The 25,009-nt window shown below is 49.4% G+C and overlaps 1 protein-coding gene across 1 annotated transcript in view; it reads left to right on the top strand.

Moving 5' to 3' along the window:
• Positions 1-2,044: 2,044 nt before the first annotated feature.
• The window catches only part of LOC144103283 (neprilysin-2-like), a 38,782-nt gene continuing 15,817 nt past the window's right edge, over positions 2,045-25,009 (top strand). Inside the window, exons 1-4 of the mRNA XM_077636045.1 lie at positions 2,045-2,590; positions 15,941-16,003; positions 17,269-17,463; positions 19,568-19,989. Of these exons, the coding sequence (XP_077492171.1) occupies positions 2,353-2,590; positions 15,941-16,003; positions 17,269-17,463; positions 19,568-19,989 (918 nt within the window). The 5' untranslated portion in view covers positions 2,045-2,352. The remainder of the gene's footprint in view (positions 2,591-15,940; positions 16,004-17,268; positions 17,464-19,567; positions 19,990-25,009) is intronic.

Below are 25,009 nucleotides of genomic sequence, written 5' to 3'. Positions count from 1 at the left end.
TTTCGGTTTAGCTGTTCAACTGCTTATGGAGCCCAGAGCTAACTCATTATCTGACATAATTTATGCATCAATGAAGTGTGGGCCACAAACTTACCGACAATGAACATATAGATGCCTCCGAACGACATGCTTCGTGCGTAATGACCTTGATATTTGTGCTTGGCACATAGTTGTTCTAAGTTGGCGCTGGACGTCGATATGAAGCGGGAACGGCGAGCGCAAAAGCGCGGCATTCTTCCTCTTTTACTTTTTAGTCACAACCGCCATGCATTTCCTGTGTGATTTTTGAACGTTTAACAGTTTTATGGAAGACTTGTGTCAGCAGAGCGCTATGAAAATAGAAACGCATTAGTTACGAACGATAGTGGCAGCTTGACTGCTTGCAGGAGATTTGCAGCGAAAATTTTTGTTTAGGAAAATTTTAGTTGCTCTCTGTTCTCGAGTTATGTTCTCTGATTTATTTATCTGGTATTTCGTACGTGCAAGCAGTAAAACGTTCTCCGCAATATATGTTTCGCGGGACTGAAAATGGGTAATATATAAATTTGGTTTGTGGTAGTCCTATCACCTTGCCTGCAACGAGTTGCAAGATGAATGGTGTCATATGCTGGGTAAACTTTGCGCCGCCAATAAAATATAACTGCTCTAAAGGTGCAGCCTGAGAGTTTGTTGCTGGGTATTGCCTAATTTTCTCAAATGTATCATAAACCACTGTTAAACGGCTATCTGTTTCACAAAACCAGAAAATCCTTTTCGAGGAGGCAAGCTTTTTGTTTTCACTTGTGTACAGTGTGTAAATAAAGACGGCAACGTCGTAAGTATCTAAGGTGTTGTGGGTTATCGCGCAGTCTACTAGATACCTCCGCACACTGAAAAATCCGCATCAAATGCCAGATGAGAGAATTTATTTCCAGCTTGGGCAAATAGGCACCATACTTGCGTAAATCTGGAGAAAAGCAACAAAAAGTGGCCGTGGCTCAACTCAGCCGAGCCAGGATATACAGAGCGAGAGCTCTGCTATGCATGGTGAGGCACTGTTTAGCTTTGGTTCACCTTTATTGTTTGAAGACTTCAGGGAGAGCAAATAACGTGGTGCATGACGTGCCAGAAGTGCAAGAGCGAGCGTCCAGAGCGGCGGTTGGCGCAGCTGCGGACGTGGCTGCCAAGTTCAAGAGCCAATCACGTGACACATCACATGACAACTGGCGAGGAGGAGCGGCCCAGCAGCAGCCGCGAAGCTGTGGCAACGAAGGGAAGGATGAAGATAGAGGCAGCTGCCACGCGCGACCGTGCACATGTGGCGCGCCTCCTGTTAGAGGTCAAATCTAAGAGCCGGATGACCTTCAGACTTGGTATGGGAGGAGTAAAGCTCTTCGATCTAAAAAATAGAGGTTTAGCGCTGGTTAAACTGAGCGATATGAGTGAGAGCCATGGTTTGACGCCGGAGTCTGTCCGGTGCGCCCCCATCCATGGAGACGCCGAGCGCCAGCGAAGAAGCTGCTGCACCCCTGCTAGTCACGTGGTACAGCTGCGGCGAGGCTCCGAGCGAGCACAGCTGCGGCGCCTCTCCACAGCAAGCCACGTGGTATGACGTCACTGGCCACATCTACGCTCCGTCGGCTCAAGGTCAAACGCGCGCCTTTTGGTGACGCCAGTTTTCCTCCATTAAAAAGCGGCAGCCGCAGTCGGGTTCGAGCCCGGGTACTCCGGCTCAGTAGCCCCAGGAGCGGCTGACTGCAAAGTGTGCTTGTTCTGAACTTCGCTGTGGGGACTGCGTTTCGCTTTATTGTTCGTGTTCAGCAGTATCTTAGCCGACGTAATTTTTTTTACCGTCGTAGCATACGCGTGTGTGCCTTAAATTGCAGCTGCTCCTCATCATAATTTGGCAGCTGTGAGGAATATGCCTAGAACAAGAAAAATCCAAGGCGCGCTTTTGTCAAGAAAAATAAAACGCAATCAGCTTCCCTGGCCCGCTAGGATCGCTGTCGATCGCGGCGCCTCTACAGTGATTGCGGCACGTCTGCACGACGAGCTTGGTCGCGCATTCTTTTCGTTTCAGGCGACTATCGCTGCTGCTCGCTGCACGTTATTGCGGCAAAACGCACATGACAGCGCTTACCCGACAGCGGAGTGCGGGAATTTCGCTTGCTGGATCACGCTCGCTTCGCAGCTGCTCGTCGTGTGGCAGCGTAGCTACAGGCGACGGAGCGGCGCTACGCATTATGTTTTCACTCCGTGGGTTACGGCTTTGCCGATCGTCGTCGGACGAGAAGGCGAAGTCTGTCAGCTTCACTTCGATGGCAAGCTCTAGTGCTGCAGTGTTGCGTTCGTACGTGCTACCTGCTGCTTCGGATGGCTGGCACGAGCGTGGTTTATTGTGTGCCTCTGTGCGGGTGTGTGTCCTGGTCAAGCGTGCCCTTGTGTGAAATGCGTGCTGCCGACCATCTTTTGTATTTAGACGACACACCCTCCCTGAGTGATGTCTGGCAGTTCGCCCAAGATGCCCAGGCCGCAACGGAGACCCAGAGCAGTGCCTACGAGGCTTCCGCTCAAGGGATACCGGCACACCCTGGCGAACGTCTTATGATGAGTAAGCGTAAAGATGCACAAGTAAAAAGAAATATTAAGGCTTAGTGGTGGGAGGGAGTACCGTCAGCATATTCTCACCTTTGCCGAAAGCAGCGATTAATAGATGTCGTTGTTTATAGAAATGTAAGCGCACTGTGTGTGGCTTTAGAGAAGTATATTGCACATAATTCTCCGCAGTGGTAACGTTTGTAGCATACTTAGTTTAACAAAAATGACGAAAAAAGAACAAAAATGTAGGTTCCAAAATGGGCCGAGCTATGCATTATGTGTGATGAGCTTGTGGACTTGTATGCAGAGGCGAACTCATAAGAACCTTTCGTAAAGGGCAGTTAACAATGAAAGGGTGTTCCTGTAAGGCCCAGTAATGTTTTCAGCTTAATTTTCAGAAAAATGCGTACTTTTTGTGGCAGTTCAATAGAAAATTACTCGCTGGAGGGGGAGTATAATAATGCAAGCCCTTGCTTGGTTTTAAAGCCACACAAACAAGTTACCATCCGTCGTGGTGGCACGCAGAGGCCCCTTGAGCTCATCTACAGGATTCCCGCCTGCTGTTATCAAGCTTATCATCATTGCCCTCTCAACAGCTGTAGCTCTGAACATGCACGGTTGAAGTGTAGTATGCGCGGGTAACGGATGGTTATCATATCTGTCGGACTCGGAGATCAGAAGTCATTCAGTCCCGTGCCTACTACGGGCGATCCGGAGGTTTAGTGCAAATGCGATCGCCAAGCTACTCACAAGAAATGAAACGATGACTGTGCGGGGACAACCGTCTTTACTGCTGGCAATTCCGAGCACGCCGCCGGTTCTCGATGCACGACCCTTGCGCTGTGCTCTTGTCTTCGCAGAAGCTGTCCCCTCGAGATGTGCGTGTTGTAACTTTTGCTGATGCATCGTTTCCTAGTGTTTGTTTTTCATAGCACCGGGGTAAAAGCAGCGTTTCAGTCGGTTGTTTTCTCACCACCTCTCTGGCGATTCTCATTTTTTTTCCTCTGTGCTCGCTTCGTCTCCACTTTGGCTACCAGGAAGAAAGCCGGGCTGCATAGCAGTTTAATTAGCAAAGACACGGCGGCTACGTAGTGTCAAAGGTCCTCAACAAAGGAGTTAAAAATAACATCCTTCATGGCCTTCCTTCAGAATCCTCTATTTTTGAACTTTTTTCCGTGCTTTTGTTAGTCTTCCGATATCTCATTTCACGCGGTTGCCTTTTATCATTGCTGATTAGTAAGCGTGTTTTTGCCTTGGTCGTGCTTGTTCGTTTCTGGAGCGAAAGCTCTGCTACTCGAGGTACAACTCAGTTTCGCCCGGCTCTGTGCGTTCGACCTTGAAGCGTCACCACGGTCAAACCAAGCACGTACCCCCAAGACTGCAGTGTATGACTGTGTTTCGCTGCCCATAGGCGTGGTTTCCTGTATCGCATGGTTACAGCTAATGACCAGCAACCACTGACCAGTAGGCACATGCCCTTTGACCTTGACGTTTAGAGCTGAGATTCGCGTCGCCTGATGTGACTTCGAGCGATGGCGTAGCAATGACGTCACTCCATTCTTCGCTATAAATATTGCCGGCTTTGCTTTCGCTCGTATACTAGGTTCGGCCGTGTTGAACCTCAGCAAATTCTTTTTCAGCTTGTGTAGCGTAGTTAGCTCCTTTGTCCCGTTTTATTTTTGTTACTCTGTATGGCCAGGTTAAAAAAATTGCTCTGTGAATTGCTCCCCATGCCTCGCTTATGGTGTTTTTTTTGCTAATCAGATGTACTGCGTCGGTAGTGATTCTAAGAGGTATTGATAGGTCGTTGCATCCTTGATACGGCTTGTCTTTCGCACAAAAAGGCAGGCTAGATGGGATATAAACTCAGTTTCAAGTGAAGTTGATCCTGTCGTTTTTCTGTCTTTTCTGTCCCCATTGGTTGCACCGTTTCCTTATTGTCATCATGAACCAGCTAGCCCAAACAATAGTCTTACTTTATCTCACTGATACAGATTTCTTCTTCTTTAGAACATATTTTTGTTGACTTGTTTTACTTGTGTTTTAAATTTATACACGCACGAGCATGCCGGTGCATTGATGCGATGTGCTGCGGGAGAAATGAATTGAAATATTAGCGCTACTGCTTTCTTAGGTTCAGGCGTTGCCTGGACTTTTATCGTTCATAGGTCTGTTCGGCTTTGCTTTAGCATAAGCATCGTCTCTGAGGCAGTGCGTGCTTAAATGTTTTGATTCATTCGCTTTAAAGAGTGTCACTCCAATTCGCTAGATAAGCCATCTGATGACCTCTGTACTCTTTCTTTTTACATTGCACCTGCCACACCTGCTATGTCTCCATGTCGCTTTATTAAGAAATGAATAAATGAAACGAATAGCAAGTACATACCTTGTCCTCGCTGCTCTAAGAGAAACAAATACGGGCAAGATATATTTCAACGCATTTGTGCTACTGCTTTTGAGTGCGAAAGCTCTTCGCGTCATTGCATACAGACCTGTAAGGAACACAGTAAATAATTATGACATTCGGTGGAGGGGAGATTATCTTCGTATGGCAATGAATGACTACATATGTCTTTGTTGTGGCCTAATTAGCATAACATAATAACCTCAATTCATGTGACTGTCATTGTTTTCCATCAGTGGGGCAGAATTCATTGGAACAGCATTGATAGATATTTCTTGTCTAACGAAGAGTTTTTATTTCTAATCTTGTGCCTTCTTCTTATGCTCTTATTCAGAAACCTTGTCGAACTCACCCGTAGTGGGGCATTTATTTAATAGTTAACTGATTGGTGCCTCTTTTATTGTTAAGTGTCTCGTAGAAGCTTGGTATCAGAAAAAAGTTATTTCGGTCATGTTTTCCAGAGGAAGGTGAGCTGTACATAGTACTGTTACGTCCGTGACGTCACGACCGAGGCCTCAAGACAAGGCCAAACGGGCGAACACGCTTCGACTTCCTTTTCCCTGCTTAATTTTTCTTTGCTTTCGGGGGACTTCAGCAAGCCCATAACTCTTTCCCCTTCGCAGGCGATGCCCCCTGGGCGAGTCAGGCATCGGCGGGAGGGCGACTGAGTTTCAGCCGCACGACATGAGTGGGTTCAGTGCGGGCTGAGCGTCGGCCATGCGCTTCTGATGACGCGTGCATTCCGATAGGTGAGGTCGCTGACTACCTCCAAGACAACGTAGGGACGAATATAGCTCACAAGCATTTTATGGCTTCAATCCAAGCTTCCTGACTGGACGCCAAAGTCAGACCAGCTCTCCAGGGGCATAGTTCACTTGGCAATAGGGGTCGTTGTAGTGGGCTTTGGGCGCTCTTGGGAGGAGAGAATTCTCGGGTGGGCTATCCAGCGGACTTCGTCTTGGCGAATATGTTCAGCAACCACAGGATCTACAACGGGAGGTTGTTGTCGGGCGTGCATCGAAAAAAGCGGACACACAGGACGAAGAACTGGCTGTAGTCTTTGGTTTCGTGTGTAGCGTTGTTGTACGCGTATGTGATAAAAGGTAGAACAGAGTCCCAGTCCTTGCCGTCAGAGGCGATGTACGTAGAAAGCGCCCGTCCTTGTCGCCTCGTCTCTGTCCTCGTCTGTTCAGCGCTGCTTTTCCAGAAAACCATGTCTATCAGTGTCCGGCTGGTTTGCTTTGTTAAACCATTAGTTTGCGGATGATTGGGGGTAGAACGTCTGAATTAAGATGTGCACGAACGAAAGAGTTCTTCGACGACATCGATGGTGAAGTGGCGGCCTCGGTCGCTGATCAAAACTCGCGGGGCCTATAACATAGGATAACGGATGACAGTAGAAAGACGGAGACATGATATGGTGTAGCCGAAGGGAGAGCACACGTCTCATAGTAACGAGGGTGGTAATCAGTGCAGAAGATGATCCGGAGGTCGCATGTATGATACTTGCGAGAAGGACCCAGGACGTCTACCTTCTCAAAACGAGATCTTGGAAGCGTCACAGTATGAAGTAGACCAGGAACAGTGCCGATGAGGCGTTTGTGACCCGCACACTGTGTACAGCAAGCCTCATAATTTGTCTCATTACGCATCCGCAGCCAGCAAAAACGTTCTTGGGTTCGGTAGAGTGTCCGTACAGGTCCCAGGTGTCCCGAAGTGGGGTGGTGTGCACGGCACGAGAAACAGAGGAACGCTGGTTTTCAGGCAACATCGTAAGAAAGCGGAGACTAGTGGGAGAACAGACCTTCTTGTACAAAAAAACATCTCTTACATAGAATGTACTGGAAGCTGTAGGGGTCTGCGCAGCCGTAAAGAATAGCTTGAGACACTGTTATTTCCTGAGGGCAAGTGTAGCTGGGGGTGGCATAAAGTTAGGTGGGCGGATGATAGTTTGCCTTAATGCCTCAGGAAGCATGTGGAGAATCAGCTGGGTGATGGACAACTCTGAGCTTGTTTCTCCTGGAATGTGGAAAGAGTGAATTTCGCAGGAAATTCGCAGCCCAGAGGGAAGGGTACTTGTCTTTAATGCAGCTATAGTCTACGCTGTGATGAACGTGGTGGCTGTTATATACACGTGCTGTCAACACGTTTAACGTTCATTAATTCGACTGCAGGCAGCCGTGTGCTCTGGGATGTCAATGCAAGTTAAATATACCTGTGGTCGAAATTACACCGCAGCCCTAAACTGCGGCACCTCTTACTGTCCTACACGCCAGATGCAAACACCAACGAGGAGTGATGAACGGAGACGCAGCCGACTGTGCAACGAGGAATCACGCGTTTGAAATTCGCGCGGTGATTGAGCCACCAAAAACTCCGAAACCGCGGAGGAAGCGGCCATAGCCATTGCCAACACAGACGCTGAGGTAATCAACAGCGACTCCAATACTGGATCATTACAGGGGTCAGCGGAAATGCTACCCAGCCCCACACAAAGGGCTTACCGAAGAAGAAGCAGTAGACTGGCGCAGACTACAATCCGGTACCTACCCGCACCTGCACAAACTACGCAAGACTCTCCCTACACAATATGTAGATGAATGTCCGTGGTGCCAGGGTAAACCTGCACTAGAGCATGTCACATGGACCTGCCCTAATGCAGACTTAGAGCCTAGAATAGAAAACCCGAGTGTGACGCAGTGGGAGCACTTGCTGGCCAGCCAGGACTAGTAAGCGCGACGATTTCTCGTATGCCGAGCCACGATGGCTGCATTCAATCGCGGCATCCTGAACCAAGCACCGACCACGGAGCCCTGTGACCCGTAATGGTCAAGAGCACTTTAAACTTGTCGCAAATAAAGTTTTTCCATCCACCCATCCATTCAAATTGACCATACGTAACTCTGCCAGGGGCCGCGTCTCATCCACCTCATCCAGCATTCTAGCAGGATTCAATTGGACACCCATACTAGGGAGATGGACCTGAACTGGCACCCGGCCCATTCGGACAATCCCGGGAACGAAGCTGCCCACAATCATGCTCGTGGTTTCGTCGGCTGAGCAGTCGGTATTTCGCACTCTGGTGTGGCGAACGAGAGTCTGACTTTTACGTGACAGTACGACGTGTTGCTAAGCATGCCGCCATCTCACACGCCGCCCACCAACACTCATGAAATAATCTGGCGCACACTCCAGGACTACGATGATGCCTGCCCAAAGGTATATGAAACACAAAGGCGCTGTAAATATTGGCTATCAGTATAAAAATAACAGCGGAGGGGCTTCCTTCTCTGTCGTGACAGCGCCCAGCTTTTCGGGCAGCCAGTCAAAAAAAAAATTATTTACAAAAAAGGTCAAATGAGGACGATGCACTTTTGCAGATGGTGGCGCCGTGTCGCGGCAGCCGCGAGCACTATATGAATCTCTCGCAGAGCGTTACGGAGAAGTTTCGTGATGAGAAAGCATTAAAGGGCTCTGGCATTACAAACGCTGTCATTTGCGAGACGACCACGTTTCAGTTCGGGTGGTGCTGATGTCGAAGTTGCAGACGTTGATGCTTCACTGTACATTTTACGAGCTCACGCACAAACTGCCGCAGTGAAATACAGAGACGAAGTATGATACTATCTACGCAAACACGCGCACGTGTGACACCACCTAGAACGCTCCAGCGACTAAGTATGGCCCTACCCATGCAAACACGCGCACGTCTGACACTACCTGGAACGCTATACAACGAGCCGTTGCACCACAATCTTGATTCGAAATTGGTTTTTGAGGAAAGGAAATGGTTGGAGTTCCCGGGTTCGAACCCGACCGCGGCGGCTGCGTTTTTATGGAGGAAAAACGCTAAGGCGCCCGTGTGCTGTGCGATGTCAGTGCACGTTAAAGATCCCCAGGTGGTCGAAATTATTCCGGAGCCCTCCACTACGGCATCTAATTCTTCCTTTCTTCTTTCACTCCCTCCTATATCCCTTCCCTTACGGCGCGGTTCAGGTGTCCAACGATATATGAGACAGATACTGCGCCATTTCCTTTCCCCAAAAAACCAATTATTATTATATTAAAGGAAATGGCACAGTAGCTGTCTCACATATGGGTGGACACCTGAACCATGCTTTATGAACGGAGATAGAGCCTGGAAAGGCATACAAATTAAGGTGCAATGTAGTCATTTCGAGTTCCTGCCGGAAGCTATAGCTCGCGACAGGAATTCTATCTGGCGAGTATGCATGTTGGAGGCTACAACCTCCAACTTGTAATATATATGCGACGAGAAATCATGTGACACCACCCGGAAAGATCCCCAGGTGGTCGAAATCATTCTGGAGCCCTCCAGTACGGCACCTCTTTCTTCCTTTTTCTTTTCACTCCCTCCCTTATCCCTTCCTTTACGGCGCGGTTCACGTGTCCAACGTTATGAGACAGATACTGCGCCATTTCCTTTCCCCCCCAAAAAACCAAAAACCACCACTCGGAACGCTGTACGACAAACGTTTGTGCCACATATTTCGTACAAATGTAGTCGGGAGAACTGGCGCCACAATCAGATGGCCAGTGGGGAGCGCATACTGACGGACGAAGTGTATCATCATCAGCCTGATTACACCCATTGCAGGGCAAAGGCATCTCCCGTATGTCTCTCCAATTGACCCTGTGGACTCCTGGACCTGTTGGAGACTACCCTGGAAGATTTTTACTTTTGTTTCTAATAAAAGTTGTTTCCCTCCATTCATCCAACAAAAAGGTGCTGATTAGCAGCATGACGAAGGTTGCTGCCATTATATTTGAAAGGTTGAAGGGCGCTAACATACAGGTTCTCATTTATCAATTAAAGGTGTCTGGATTAAAAGCAGAGATTACTTATACATTTATTGTAGACATTCTCATTGGACGCAATCAAGCTCACATATTACAAGCAATAAGACAAGAAATAGCACTACTGGACATACCTGGGTGCATATTTTACACACTGCAATGCTACTCAAGCGCTTGGCATGTCATGTTACCATAATACACATAAAAAACGCATCTTGTTTATTTTGCTGTAACCTCACAGCAGAAAAAAGAAACAAAATTACATAAGTCTTGATACAATGAAATGTAAGGGAAGCCAAATAAAACCACCACTAGACGAAGGACACAAATTATCGATACGATCGCAACAAGTTGTCAGGGAGGACCGGAAGTTAATCACATTGCTAGGCTAAGTTGCAGGATCGGTTCTAGAAATGCTATTTTTTTCAGTCTTTTCTGGAGATATTCTTTATATCTAGATCCTTTAAATTATTTTACAGTTTTGGAAGATGATTTGCTATTCTCTTGCACCCTTGGTTAGTTCTAGAAAATGGCAGCGTCCAACTTTTTCTGTTTCTGATGTCATAGAAAAGTTGCGATGTTTTTGTCAGGTCGCACAGTGTGAGAAAGTAGAGAGAATTTTCAAGCTGTGTTTGTATTTTAGCAGAAAGTTGAGTATGTATATACGCTTGACAGGAAGAATATCAAGAAGTGGAAATAATTTGCTTGTGTGGGCGTCGTGCGAAACGCTTGCGATGTGACGGATAGCTCTTTTTTGCATAAGAAATAGTTTGTAAAAGTTCTTTTGGGATGTTGTGCCCCATACAAGGCTGCAATACTTTAGATGAGGAGAGAATAGGACGTTATACAATAAAATCTTAATCCTTGGAGGAATAGCGTAGCGAAGCCGAGATAGAATACCACAAGTCTTCGCGAGGCTTGTACTTATCCGGTCCACATGAGCATCCCAGGTTAAGTGTTCATTAATGATTACTCCCAAGGTTTTTTTCTCTTTGACAAGCTCTAGCCTATCACTTCCAAGGTAAAAGTTAATGTCAAAGTTTACAGGCTTTTGTGATGGTGCAAATAAAATGGCCTTTGTGTTTGATGTGTTAATTTTTAGCGAGATAGTCGTACTCCAATCAGACAACAAAGCGAGCGCATTATTGGCTAAATGGCCAAGTTGCACAACATTATCTGACTGTAGAAATATACTTGTGTCATCTGCATAAACTATGAAATTTGCACTGTCACTGATGTTAATTATATCGTTTAAAATACTACCTTGCGGGACCCCCGCTTTAAACCTTGCAGAGATGAAAGCTCTTCACCAATGGCAACGCTCTGTTTCCGATGCTATAAGTATTATTTTATAAGTGTCAGATCGTTGAACAAAAGTGTCAGATCGTTGAACACCTGAACCGCGCCGCAAGGGAAGGGATAAAGGATGGAGTGAAAGAAGAAAGGAAGAAAGAGGTGCCGTAGTGGAGGACTCCAGTATAATTTCGACCACCTGGGGATCTTTGACGTGCACTGACATCGCACAGCACACAGGCGCGTTAGCGTTTTTCCTCCATAAAAACGCAGCCGCCGCGATGGGGTTCGAAACCGGGAACTCCGGATCAGTAGCCGTGCAGAACCAACTTGCATGACCGGCGCATACGATGTCGGCAGACGCTTGACCGAAGGTCAAAGTCAAAGGTCAGAAGTGAGAGGTCAAGGGTAATTGGTGTAAGAGCTGCCTGTGTCGCTGCTGCAGCTGACTAGCACCAGTTATGCACATGGTTTGACCTCCAGCTACATTAAAGGTCAAATTTGCGGCCCCGCGGACCTCTAGCTAAGTTCAAGGTAATAATTTGAGGCCCGCTGACGGTTCGAACGCTGGCGTAGTGAATATTTGCGCTTCGAAATTCTGGGATCGCGAATCATTGGGGTCCTACGGTTGACTGCGCCAAATTCCAACCCTCTATTTCAACATATGCGGTGGTCTACAAAATATGGGTGTTCACATATAAGGAGGAAACGCATCCGACAAGACTTCCCCTATCCTGAGGCAGCAGTTGTTTCGGACAACCAGGCCGTTGTTTAAATGGGAGCTTCATTGAGCACAAAAGTTGGCGGAAGCGTGTCCGTATTCTAACTTGAGCATCTTTAAGCCACAGTGAAGCGTCTCACCGTACAAGAATCAAACTGTCACGAAGATAGGAGCATTTATCGTTGACAAATCTGACGCTACTTGCGTTAGTACACCTTCCATCGAACTATTGGACCGCGAGACTCCGATATTACAATGCGTATGGTGAACATTACTAAATTCTGGATCTTGTCAACGGGTGTTTAGTTCCATTCCGCGGGAATAAACCTTCTGTGGCAAGTTAGAGCTGTGAATAAACCTTCTGTTGGAAGTTAGAGCTCGTGAGAAACGAACTAGCCTAAATTTCTGTTATATTGAGACCAGGTGAGGCCTCTTCGCAACATGGCCTTCCTCAGGTTTTCAACATATCTGACGGTGTACCGAAAACGGGCGTTCACGTATATGAAATGAGTATTGGGGACGACGAAGTATTTGCACACGTTGCGAAACTTTTGACTGCAGGTTCCCTGCTAATGGCGCTGAGGTAGCGAAGTGGTAATGGATATAGGCACTCCTAATTGATAGACTTCCATGTTCTGAAACAGGACGCTGTATATATCACTGGTTGCTTTCTGAGGGTAGTGACGATATTACATTAACATATCTGAGACCATCCGTTGCAAGGTACTAAGAGGTAAAACTACACTTATTGCGCGAAGTTGTTTACGTTCTATAAGTGTAAATAGAGTTTAATGTGTATAAATACGTGTTTCAAATTCAAAATTACATATATTTCTATGTGATGTATCAAAATTGCTCTCTCTCTGGCGCACGTGCGCCCGTGTGTGTGAAATGAAAATGAGAATTGGTTTTTGAGGAAACGAAATAGCGCAGTATATGTCTCACATTCCGGCTGACATATGAAGCGCGCAGTAGGAGAAGGGATAAAGGATGGAGTGAAAGAAGAAAGGAAGAGAGAGGTGCCGTAGTGGGGGGTAATAATAATAATAATTGGTTTTTTTGGGGAAAGGAAATGGCGCAGTATCTGTCTCATATATCTTTGGACACCTGAACCGCGCCGTAAGGGAAGGGATAAAGGAGGGAGTGAAAGAAGAAAGGAAGAATAGGTGCCGTAGTGGAGGGCTCCGGAATAATTTCGACCACCTGGGGATCTTTAACGTGCACTGACATCGCACAGCACACGGGCGCCTTAGCGTTTTTCCTCCATAAAAACGCAGCCACCGCGGTCGTGTTCGAACCCGGGAACTCCGGATCAGTAGTCGAGCGCCTTAACCACTGAGCCACCGCGGCGGGGCCGTAGTGCGGGGCTCCGGGATAATTTCGACGCCTTGGGGATCTTTAACGTGCACCGTCATCACAATATTGCAGGAAGGATGTAACGTGTCCTTCAGAAGAAAAAAAAAGACGCTGATGTGTCAGAGATGATAGGCTAGCGTATATAGGTTATGAATTTAGGAGTGAGCGATGAGGGACATAAAAATACACAGGGGACAGGACACAGAAGAGAAGCGGACAGGACGAGCGTACCCGCCGCCGTGGCTCAGTGGTTAGGCCTCTAGGCTACAGATCCGGAGTACCCGGCTTCGAACCCGACCGCGACGGCTGCGTTTTTCTGGAGGCAAAACGCAAAGGCGCCGGTGTGCTCTGCGATGTCAGTGCACGTTAAAGATCTCGAGGAGGCCTAAATTATTCTGGAGCTCACCACTACGGCTCTTCTTTCTTCCTTTCTTCTCTCAGTCCCCCCTTTCTCCCTTGCCTTATCGCGCGGTTCAGGTGTCGGCCGATATGTGAGACAGATACTGCGTCATTTCCTTTCCCCGAAAACCAATTACCAATTTACCCAAATTGGTCAAAAATTTTCGACCTCAAGGCGGTAGGATCCCGCTCGCCTTGATGTATTAAAAAGTAGTCTAATCGCGTGGTAATACATCGCATGCAGGATAGATGGCGCTGCCAAACAGCTAACACTCAAATATTACTCCTTCCAGACGGTGGCGGCAGCTTTTTTTTTTTGCTTGCGACAACTACATGAAAGCGCAAATGCAATCGTTACAGGGAAACATGTGGGGAGAAAGAGCGTGCTTCGCATTGTTTGAAGGCGCTGTTATCACACATTATGCGGTTTGCATTTCACACGAGGTCTTCGAATTAGGGCAACCCCTTTCGAAGCAGCTTTAAGCCTAATGTTTAACGGAACACGCGGTTTTAATTGTCATCACTGCGCGTCGGAAATATTCCTTCCCTTACAGCGTGCCTAACCTTTATCAGGTTAGTCGTCGTGCGAAAAGTGCCGCGATGAAAGCTTAATGAGCAAATTGGTGAAAACCTACCTATTTTATACAAGTAAGAGCCAAGTCCCCGACAACGAAGGGACTTGAAATGAAACACTAGACGCACCCATCACAGAGGCCGAAGGGGGGCAGGAAATAGTTACTCGAACCAAGATCGGCCCCTGCCCAGATGGGATGACGAATAGCATGCGAAGAAACCAAGACGATAACTCCAAAACAGCCCTAACGGGTTACATGCAGGAATGCTGGGAGAAAGGAGAAATTCCCCCTTAGTTGAAAACGGCAAATTGCTCATCATTCCGAAGCCAGAAAAGAAGCCGCAAATAAAATGTCTCCGGTCCATATCTCTAACATCCTGCGTAGACAGACTCGTGGAACACGTCGCCCAAACTGGAATGTCGATCTAAATGGAAGAAAACAGGCTGTGGCCAGGTGAGATGCATGGTTCGCGCCCTCGCCTCAGCACGCAGGATGTCATGATGCTACTAAAAACATCACTCACTCTAAAAGCAACGGCGCCAAAGTCATGCTATGGTTTGAGCTAAAAAAGGCCTTCGATAATGTGAAACACGGATCGGTACTAGATTGGCTCAGCCAGGCTGGGGTAGGACCGAAGACCTACGGCTACATAAAATACTTCCTTACAAATCGGAAAGCAAGTATAAATTTTCAGAAAACCCAATCGGATGAAATACAAATGGGAAGCAAGGGTACCCCACAAGGGAAGGTGCTGTCGCCCCTTCTCTTCAACATGGCCATGGGAAAAACTTCCCTATGAACTAAAAAGCATAGGAAGCCTCAATTCATGTGTGCCATGTGATCATCGGAGAAGGAAGTGCAGATCGTGCTTTTGAATTCTTGGTTGCATGCTTAGACAGCAAGCCCCTCTAAGCTTTTTTGTGGTTTTTGTGTTCCGAATACATTTTGTGGGTACCCTTTCACGGTGATCCACCTCCAGCCTGGACACAGCTCCGACTCGCCGGCGCAGAGGCCTCGATGCCCGCGCCTTCTCATTTGTATAGAGTACGGACACACTTTGTACGAACGTTTGTACGAACGATGGAGGTGAAATTCTAGAGACCCTGTGTACTGTGCGATGGAGGTGCACGTCAAAGAACGCCAGCTGGTCGAAATTTCCGGAGCCCTTCACTATTGCGCCTCTCACAGCCTGAGTCGCTTTGGGACGTTAACGCCCATAAACCAAACCAAACCAGAGTTTGCACCACCCCGCGGCGCTACTTTTTCCTCTCGGCGACATTTTGGGTCTCACTCGCCGGTCGCGTACTGCGCGCTACGCGTGTTTGTGTGTGGTGGCGTGGCTGTTGCGGGTCGTAGCTAAAGCTTGGATAGATAGAGTAAGCTTTTGTTTAGGTGATTAATTCGCAGGAGCCGTCTGGCCGGGGCCCCTAGTCCAGATCTCCGCTGGCGGCAGCTGACTTGCGGACTCGCTGGAAGAACCAGCTCTGACATCATTGGGGTTCTGTGTTTTTTTTTATTGCGCTGCTCGTATTGCGGCGACCTAGCGTCAACTTCTCTTTTGTCTGGCGGCGTGTCGTGGCCTGCGACCAGAGCGCGGTGCGAGGGGCGGTACAGACTCTTCATTAGCTAGCGGCCTTTTTATTAACTCGATCAATTCAGCACTTAACAGCCAAGCTTTCCTCCGCGAACCGGCTGTCTTATAATTTCCACCCTTATTATTTCATCTATGGTTTAAAAGAGTGTAGTGTGCATGACAACTCCAGCGCCAGGGCCACCTCCGTCTCTGTTCTCGTGCAGAATCTCCAAGAAGACGAAGAACTAAGGACGCTGACGGCTGGCATTCGGCTCGTCTCTCGAGAGGTAGGCTGCTACTTATGGTTAGGAAAGCGTCAAGGCAGACACGGTCGCACAGCAAAGCCTTCTTCTCCGCAACTGTGCGAGAACGGTGGGGGAGCTAAATATAAAGGCGGAAGAAGCAGGAGTAGCCCTGCTCTTGTTCTTGTAGGCATTGTCGGTGTTTGCAGTCCTCACTGCATGCAACATGCAACTTGCGGTTGTGTGTGTGTTCGAGGGGAGGTGGAGGAATGTGGTATAGAATGGCGCTGCTTGCGTGCATGTGAGGTCGTTTCATGTCAAGTGTGGCTCAGCACACAGATGGTCAGTTACGGCGGAATCGGCCGTGTAAACAGTCCCCATTATTGAGGCGTTGTGCATCGCTGGATCACAGGTATGATAGGCGTCGATTCTGATTTATTGTTTTAGGGACACGGACTAAGACGATGCGATTACTAAGCCTCGTCTAGTCCCTTGTTTGTACACACACACGGGGGGGGGGGGGGGGGGGGGGTAGTGCTGCTGCTGCCAGCCGTGGGAGCGCCATGACGCGTGGCGGTTATTCAACTCGGAGATTCGATTTGCGGCAGACAATATGAGATACGAAAAACCATATGACCATATGAGGCTTCAGTTTACGATACATTATATCTATTGCATTTACGCAAATGATGAAGCAACGTTAGACATGGAACACAAGTTGGTTCCTGGCGGTGGCGAAACTTGATTACGTCGGCCCAAAGGATTATTTTCATTAGGCTGTAAGGGGGAGAAGGGGCGGGGTCAGACCCCGTCAGCTGGCCATGAGCCCTTGGCGCTCTGCGGCCTATACGACTTGTGTCGCTACCCGGAATTGTCTCATCTGCAGACGGAGCTGAGTAACGGGGCCTCCCAGTTTTCGGCGTTCAAGAGCTGCAATTCCTCCGGTGGTTTGTCCCGTGGACATTCGTATAGTGCATGAGGTCGTGTGTCTTTTTACTGGCCACACAGCTTGCTTTTGGGGGCTAATTCTCCTGGGAAAGTTATGGAGTTAATGCAGGGGTTGGGGGAAGGTCGTAGTTTGGTGTTGTCTTCAGACTACTCGCAATTAATTAATTAATTATTCATTGCTGCTTGCGATTTCCTTGCTGTTACCGTGAAATAGCAATGAACACATTGCACATTACAAGGTTCTCCTTGTGCCCTTGGCAGCCATTATCACCACTTTCCTCAGCATAGTTCCAAGCGCAGTTGCATCATGATTCAAACAAACGTCTGAGAAAAAGAAACAAAATGAAGTCATTGTCGTCCAGGTGGCGCCATGGATCCCATACATGGTGCGTCGGCGACCAGTTTGCCGAAATCGGCAGTGCCTTCTCACCAGAGCTCGTCTTCCCATTCCGCGCTGCCTGTCCACTCATCGGGGCATCCTTCGCACCAATCACTCGCCTCCGGTGCCTCAGCCACGGCGCACAAAGACGGCAGCAAGGAACGCAGCCCGAAAGGAGGTAAACATATACTGCGGTGACACCCCCTGATTCGTTATTTTACGCGTATTGTCTCTTGATCTACACGAAACAACATTTTAATTTAAAAAAAATCTCTGGCGATACTTAGTGGATGGCTTGAATGCGTTAGCAGCCAAACAAGCGTACTTTATATCCGAGGTTGACACACTGCAATTACGTCATATTACGCTTCGGTTGGTTTTATTGGAGGTCAGCATACTAAGCTCATTACGTCCGTTTTCAAGACGCGAATAGGTTCGTTATACCTGAGGTAACTCACGAAAGTTCGGCATATCCAAATTTAAGCACTATGAACAGCGCAGAAGGACCAGGACGAGGAAAGAAACAGACACTTGTCGTAATCGTATTGCGTGTGCATTATACACAACTTTCATCAGCTTGTCCAGTTTTTCGTTCTATATAAGGTTAACACGATAAACTCCGTTATATCCGCGGTTAACACGCGACAGTTCGTTTTATATGTGATGAGGCGTACTTAGGTTCAGCAAATTCGAGGTGGCATACTAAGGTTCGTTATATGCGAAGTTAACACATGAACGGTTGTTATATCCAAGGTGGCTAATTAAGGCTCTTTTATATTCGATGTAGTATGTCAACTTTGCATAGGTAGTATACTAAGATTATTCGTAGCCCGGTGTGGAGGTTTCCGCCTGCTACTGGATACTGACACACGGCAGCTTTGCACTGGCCCTTCATATGCTGAAGCATTAATAGATACCGAAGTCACTGCCACCCAGGACCCGCCACGGATTCAGGAAAAGCTGCGTCGCCTACCACCTTGGCAAAGTCGGCGACGCCATCACAACGTAGCTCGTCTTCGCATTCTGCAATGCCTGTGCACTCACCGCGGCATTCGTCCCACCGTTCCGTGAGCTCCGGTGTGTCTTCTAAGGCCCGCATCAGCGGCAGCAAGGAACACAGCGCGAAAGAAGGTACAGCATATGCAGCACTAAACTGCAACTCTCTGCAATACGTATCGAGTCACCGCCGGTTGGCTAATCCCAACAGACAGGTCGGAAAAATATTAGCCGGGGTTTAACTATTGTCGAACTTCGTTAAAGATCGAAAGCTCTGGTGTATAGGGCAACTAGACGCGGCTTGGCGTCGGTAACTATGAGCGCGTTCCGGACAACTGTTAGCACTAGAGCTCTTCGTAGCGACAGCTTCTTCATTTACGTCCATGTCGCGGCGCCGTCTGTGGAGAGAGTAGCCTCGATAGGCGCCTTTTCAACGCGCCCATTGGTGTCATGCTACGTCACGTGACTTGCATTGCGCTATACCGTATATGACGTCATCCGTTCACCCATTGTTTTTCTTGCATTTCGCTAAATTTTTTTTTCAATGTCAAGCTGAGGATCGCGTCACTTGTTTACCTTTTGTAGTTATCCGTTGATATAGCAATACACATATCGACCGATTAATTACTGTAATTAATCTGCCCAATAAGTTTCACTTAATTAGGCTAAGCTTCTTCTTTCTAATGTCGTATTACTTGTGGACGTTCGTATGCTTACTTCTAATTATGCTCATTACTGTACTATAACGTCGTCATGGTTAACCATATAACTATAACACGCCTATATACTATCTTTGTCTAGCAATCCAGCGGAGCTACGCCGCGGCAACGCGTGGAGCTCGGCAAACCGATCACGTGTTGCTAAAGTCGGATGCCACCTAAAGAAAAAACGGCAGTTGCGAACACTGGCCCACGGTCCGCAGCGTCTTGTATTACTCCGGTAGACAATCAGAACAGTAAACGAAATCAGCTTTGTAATGTTCGACTTTATTAAACGAGTCATTTATCAAAATTCTAGAGCTTATAATTTTTTTCTTGTGTTTGGCTTCTTGTTTAGGCAACGAGAGAAGTTTTAACGAGGGACTGCTTTTTTTTTTTTCGTGGAAGAATTCTGTGCGGCGGGCCTGAATGTGGGCGGAGCTTCACTGCAAAGTTGTATCAGACCACACACGCAGATTCGGTTGCTAGGGGCACTGTTGCTAACCACCAGCGACACACAGCGAAGCATTTTTTCGGACTAGCCTAGTAGAGCTTTCGCTCTAAAACATTAAAGTCGTTGTCATCCAGGTCATGCAACGGAACCCGGAAAAGACACGTCGACTCACATCTTGGCAAAATCGACGACGTCTTCTCACCGCAGCTCCTCCTCGCACTCTGCGCTGCCCGGGCGCTCAAGGCGTCACCCAAGCCGCCGCTCATTGGCCACCGCTGCGTATTCAAGGGCGCACATGCGCAGTAGGGGTGAGCACGCCGCGACTGGTGTTGAGGGGAACAGGCCGGAAGAGAACCACCTGTCTAACTTCGAGATGGACGGAAAGGACCAACGGCGTTCCTCTTGTACACCCGCAAAACCATCGGACACGAGCAAGCCAGCGGCAACAGCAGCGTCGCCCACTTCGACGGTGTCCGCATCCGTCACTTCTCCGGAGTCCAGGAAGTCTCCCAGCGCCGAAAAGAAGACCACTAGCAACTTGGGGCTCACCCCTCTGGTAAGAAAACCGGTCTCTCTCGGTGCACTACTTCGCCGCGCTTTTCGGAAACACCTACTAGAAGCTGAAAAATTTCGAGTTATTGTGCCTACTTTCAGGTTTTCGAACGAACAAGAAAAAGGACGAAATGATTAAGTGAAAAAACAACAGCAGCGGCAACAACAACAACAACAACAACAACAACAACGATACTAACAATAATCTTTATTTACAATCATGCATTTAGATGGGAGGGCGGCGGAAAAAAGCTTCTCGCAGGCAGCTTGACCAGCCCACAGCCCCTGCTTTTATTTTTTTTTTGCGGAAGCAACACAAAAGGACATCATAAATGTACAGAAGTTGGCACAGTAGATAAAATTAACGTTCGGTATAATAATCGGCTCTCAGTCATAAAAGAAATTCCAGTTACAATACAAAACCACAAAATCAGATAAACCACAGAATAACACTGTATTCAAAATTATGCACTTGTAATGGGACCGACAGGCGCAGCGCAGCGAAGAAGCGGACGAGTTCAAGCGGGACAACGAAGAAGCAGACGAAGTGCAGCTGGGTTTTTCGAACGACGCCTGTGAGTGTGCCCGTCGTGTCGCCGGTCAACCAAGACCAACCGACCTGTGCTTCAAATAAACGCCTTGACACTTGGAGGTGCCTCGGTTCCCGTCCCGGTCCTCATCCTGGAACTTCGAAGTGGAACGCTCCTCGTCTCCGCCACCATGCCGGAAGGTCCGAGTGAACCATCGCAGCCCATCCCTGCCACCGTACTCTGTTACGGGGTGCAGCGCCAGCGTGACCCTTCTCCATTTAGTGGCATCGATGACCAAGATGTCGACGATTGGCTGGCCTCCTATGAGCGCATCAGCACTTACAATCGGTGGGACGATTCCGTTAAACTTAGCAACGTCCTCTTCTATCTAACGGACGTTGCCAACCTATGGTTTCGCAACCATGAGGCCGATCTTCCCACCTGGTCGTCCTTTAAAACGAGCTTCGCCGACGTTTTCGGCCGCCCCGCCGTCCGGAATCTTCGCGCCGAGCAACGTCTTCGTGCTCGATCTCAGCTCCCTTCCGAGACGTTCACAAGCTACATCGAGGACATCGTTGACCTGTGCAAACGTGTCAACCCCTCTATGTCCGAAGGAGATAAAGTCAACCACATACTTAAAGGCATAGCCAATGACGCTTTCCAGATGCTGCTGGCGAAGAACCCCACCTCCGTCGCTACCGTCATCCAGCTGTGCCAAAGCTTCGACGAACTCCGCAAGCAACGCGCATCTACGCGGCAGTCCGGCGCGCCTGCGGGGGGTCTTGCTGGCTTGGCCCTTGGTGGCTCCTCTGCTGAGCAGTCCCTGTTCATGCAGCAGGTTAAAGACTTCATCCGCGAAGAGATCGCTCGCCAGCTTTCTCTGCTGCAACACATTCCCGACCCCGTCTGCCCTCCGCACGACCTGGCGCCATCTCTCACGCCCACTATCCGTCGTGCTATTCAGGAGCAGGTCGCTGCAGTTCTGCCATCCAGTCCCCCACCTCCACCTGTGGCAGCGCCGCTCACCTATGCTGAAGCAGTCACCGGTACACGGCGCTCGCCCACCTCTGCCGCCTACCCTAGCAGCCCGGCCTTTTATGCTCCACCGCCGTCTATACCCCCGCCGCAGATCCCGGTTCGTCGACCCCGCCGAAACCCTACGAACCCCTGGCGTACCGAGGACAATCGACCGATATGCTATTCCTGCGGTCTTCCGGGCCATGTCGCACGCTTTTGCCGTCAGCGATCTCCTCGTTCTAGCGATTTCATGAGCAATTTCTGCTACGATTCCGGGCCGCCCTTGCCTAATGTCTCTTCTGCCTCCTCTACACATCGCTCACAGTACCCTACTCGCCGCTCGCCTTCCCCTCGTCGACGTTCCATTTCTCCGATGCTCCGCCGCCCGGACCCTCTCCCAGAGGAAAACTGACTGCCGCAGTTCAGGAGGCAAGAACTGCGTGTTTTGCCAACTTTTTAAGTCCTCCGTGTTCTCCTGCTAACGTGATTGAGGTGTCTGTTGAAGGCGTCCCCGTTCTCGCGCTCGTCGACACGGGTGCTGCAGTGTCAGTAATTAGTGATGCTCTTCGCCGCAAACTTCGTAAGGTTACAACGCCGCTGTCTGACTTTTCACTACGTACGGCCACCTCTCAGCGCATCCACCCCATCGCAGCCTGCTCGGTCTGCGTTTCTATCAACGACGTCGCCTATACCATCGAGTTTGTTGTGCTGACCGCCTGCTCTCACGATGTCATCCTCGGCTGCGATTTCCTCTCGACCCACCGTGCAGTGATTGATTGTGCCCGTGCGGAACTTGAGCTTTCTCCCCTGTGTGATGTTTCGTTGTGTGACCTACCTGTGCGCTCCGCTAAGCTTCTTGTAGCTGCCGACACCGCAATACCTCCCTCCTCTTCAGCCCTCGTTCCGCTCCGCCCCGACTCTTTCCTCAGCGGCCCTGTTCTTTTCACACCTACCGCAGCAGCCACTCGCCATCAGCGCCTCCTCATTCCATTCGCTGTTGTCTCGATTTCCGATGGCCACTGCGCCATCTATGTCACCAACCCATTTTCTTCCCCGTCGTTTGTTCTTCGCGGCGAATGCCTCGGCTCTATTGAAGAACTGGACCCTGCTCTTGCTTCCGAGTTCTCCGATACCCGTGCCTGCTCCCCAGTTACTGCCTTAGCCTGGTGTGCGACAGCGCCCGATCCGATTTCCATCGACGTCTTTCGTCGTAACATCGCTCCCGACCTTCCGTCCGCTTAACGTGACCAAATCTTGGAACTTCTCTGCCGCTTCCGCAACTCTTTCGACCTTTCCCAGCCCTCCTTGGGGCGCGCATTGGCCGTCTCTCACACAATTGACGCTGGTACCCACGCTCCCTTGCGTCAGCGACCGTACCGAGTCTCGCCGAGCGAGCGCCGCGTCATCCGTGACAATGTTGACGACATGCTTCGACGCGGCATAATACAGCCTTCTCACAGCCCTTGGGCCTCTCCTGTTGTCTTGGTGACGAAAAAAGATGGCTCCATCAGGTTCTGTGTGGACTACCGCCGTCTCAACAAGATCACACGCAAGGATGTTTATCCTCTACCCCGAATCGACGACACACTGGATTGCTTGCAGGGAGCGGAGTATTTTTCATCCCTCGACTTACGCTCCGGCTACTGGCAGGTCCCGATGGCAGCGAACGACAGGCCGAAAACCGCTTTCGTCACCCCAGACGGCTTGTATGAGTTCAATGTGATGCCATTCGGCCTCTGCAATGCTCCAGCCACATTCGAAAGGATGATGGACACTATTCTCAGTGGCCTCAAATGGGAAACTTGTCTGTGTTACCTAGATGACATTGTCGTTTTTTCCAAAGATTTTCCTTCCCATCTGCACCGCCTTCAGCGCGTACTCACTAGCCTTACTGACGCCGGCCTCCAACTAAACTTGAAAAAATGTTACTTCGGTGCAACGCAGCTCACAATATTAGGCCATGTCATCTCCAAAGACGGCGTTCTTCCTGACCCTGCCAAACTTCGCGCCGTCGCTGACTTCCCCAAACCAACCACCTTAAAAGAACTTCGCAGTTTTATAGGCTTATGCTCATATTTTCGCCGCTTCATCCGAAATTTCGCCAGTATCATCGCCCCTTTAACGCAGCTTCTTGCCGGCAGCCCGAACCTTTCGTCTTGGTCCCCAGCCTGCGACACCGCATTCAGCACTTTACGCCGCCTACTGGTCTCTCCCCCCATCCTTCGCCATTTTGATCCCGCCTGTCCGACAGAAGTTCACACTGACGCGAGCGGTGTGGGCTTGGGCGCAGTTCTTGCCCAGCGTAAGCCTGGGTATCCGGAATACGTCGTCGCTTACGCCAGCCGCGCCCTCACCAAGGCGGAATCAAACTATTCTGTCACAGAAAAAGAATGTCTCGCCATCATTTGGGCAATTGCCAAGTTCCGCCCTTACATTTACGGCCGGCCCTTCTATGTAGTCACAGACCACCACGCCCTATGCTCGCTATCCTCCCTCAAAGATCCTTCTGGCCGACTCGCCCGCTGGGCTTTACGTCTCCAGGAGTTTCATATACACGTCATTCATCGCTCCGGCCGCAAGCACTCGGACGCCGACGCCCTTTCTCGTTCACCACTCCCATGCGAGTCAACCTCTGCCCTCGTCTGTGCCTACGAATTCTCTTCGTTCAACATCCCTGATATGCTCTCCGAACAACTGAAGGATCCTTGGATCACCTCGCTGCTGAACTTCCTGAACACTCCCTCGCCGCATCATTCGACCCGGACCCTTCGCCGCCAAGCCCACCACTTCGCCATTCGTGATGGCCTCTTATACCGCCGTAATTACCTCCCCGACGGCCGGAAGTGGCTGTTGGTCATCCCTCGACACCTCCGTGCTACAATCTGTGCATCTTTTCACGCCGCTCCACAATGCGGCCACGCCGGTGTACTGAAAACATATGCTCGCCTTCGTCAGCGATTCTACTGGCGAGGTATGTACCGCTACATACGTCAATACATTCGGTCATGCACCGCCTGCCAACGTCGCAAGAAACCTCCCCACTCCGCCGCCGCTCCTTTGCAGCCGTTACCTTGCCCTGGCCGTCCCTTTGACCGCGTCGGCATTGATCTTTATGGCCCGCTTCCAACTACTTCGGCTAATAATCGGTGGATCATCGTTGCCGATGACCATCTCACCCGTTACGTCGAAACGTCGGCTCTCAAATCTGCTACCGCAAACGATGTCGCTCACTTCATCCTACACAGTCTTGTTCTTCGTCACGGCGCCCCGAAAGAACTTCTAAGTGACCGCGGCCGTGTTTTGTGTTTTTCTCTCGGACGCCGTCGAGGCCCTGCTCAAGCAATGCCAAATCGTTCATCGCTACACCAGCGCCTATCACCCCCAGACCAACGGCATGACAGAGCGGTTCAACCGCACTCTGAGTGACATGCTCGCCATGTACGTTGACACCGCCCACTCCAACTGGGATCAAGTGCT

This window comes from Amblyomma americanum, chromosome 9, assembly GCF_052857255.1.
Source record: "Amblyomma americanum isolate KBUSLIRL-KWMA chromosome 9, ASM5285725v1, whole genome shotgun sequence".
NCBI classification, from domain to species: Eukaryota; Metazoa; Arthropoda; class Arachnida; order Ixodida; family Ixodidae; genus Amblyomma; species Amblyomma americanum.
Note: the sequence above shows the minus strand (reverse complement) of the source record. Positions and strands in the feature narration are given on the sequence as shown.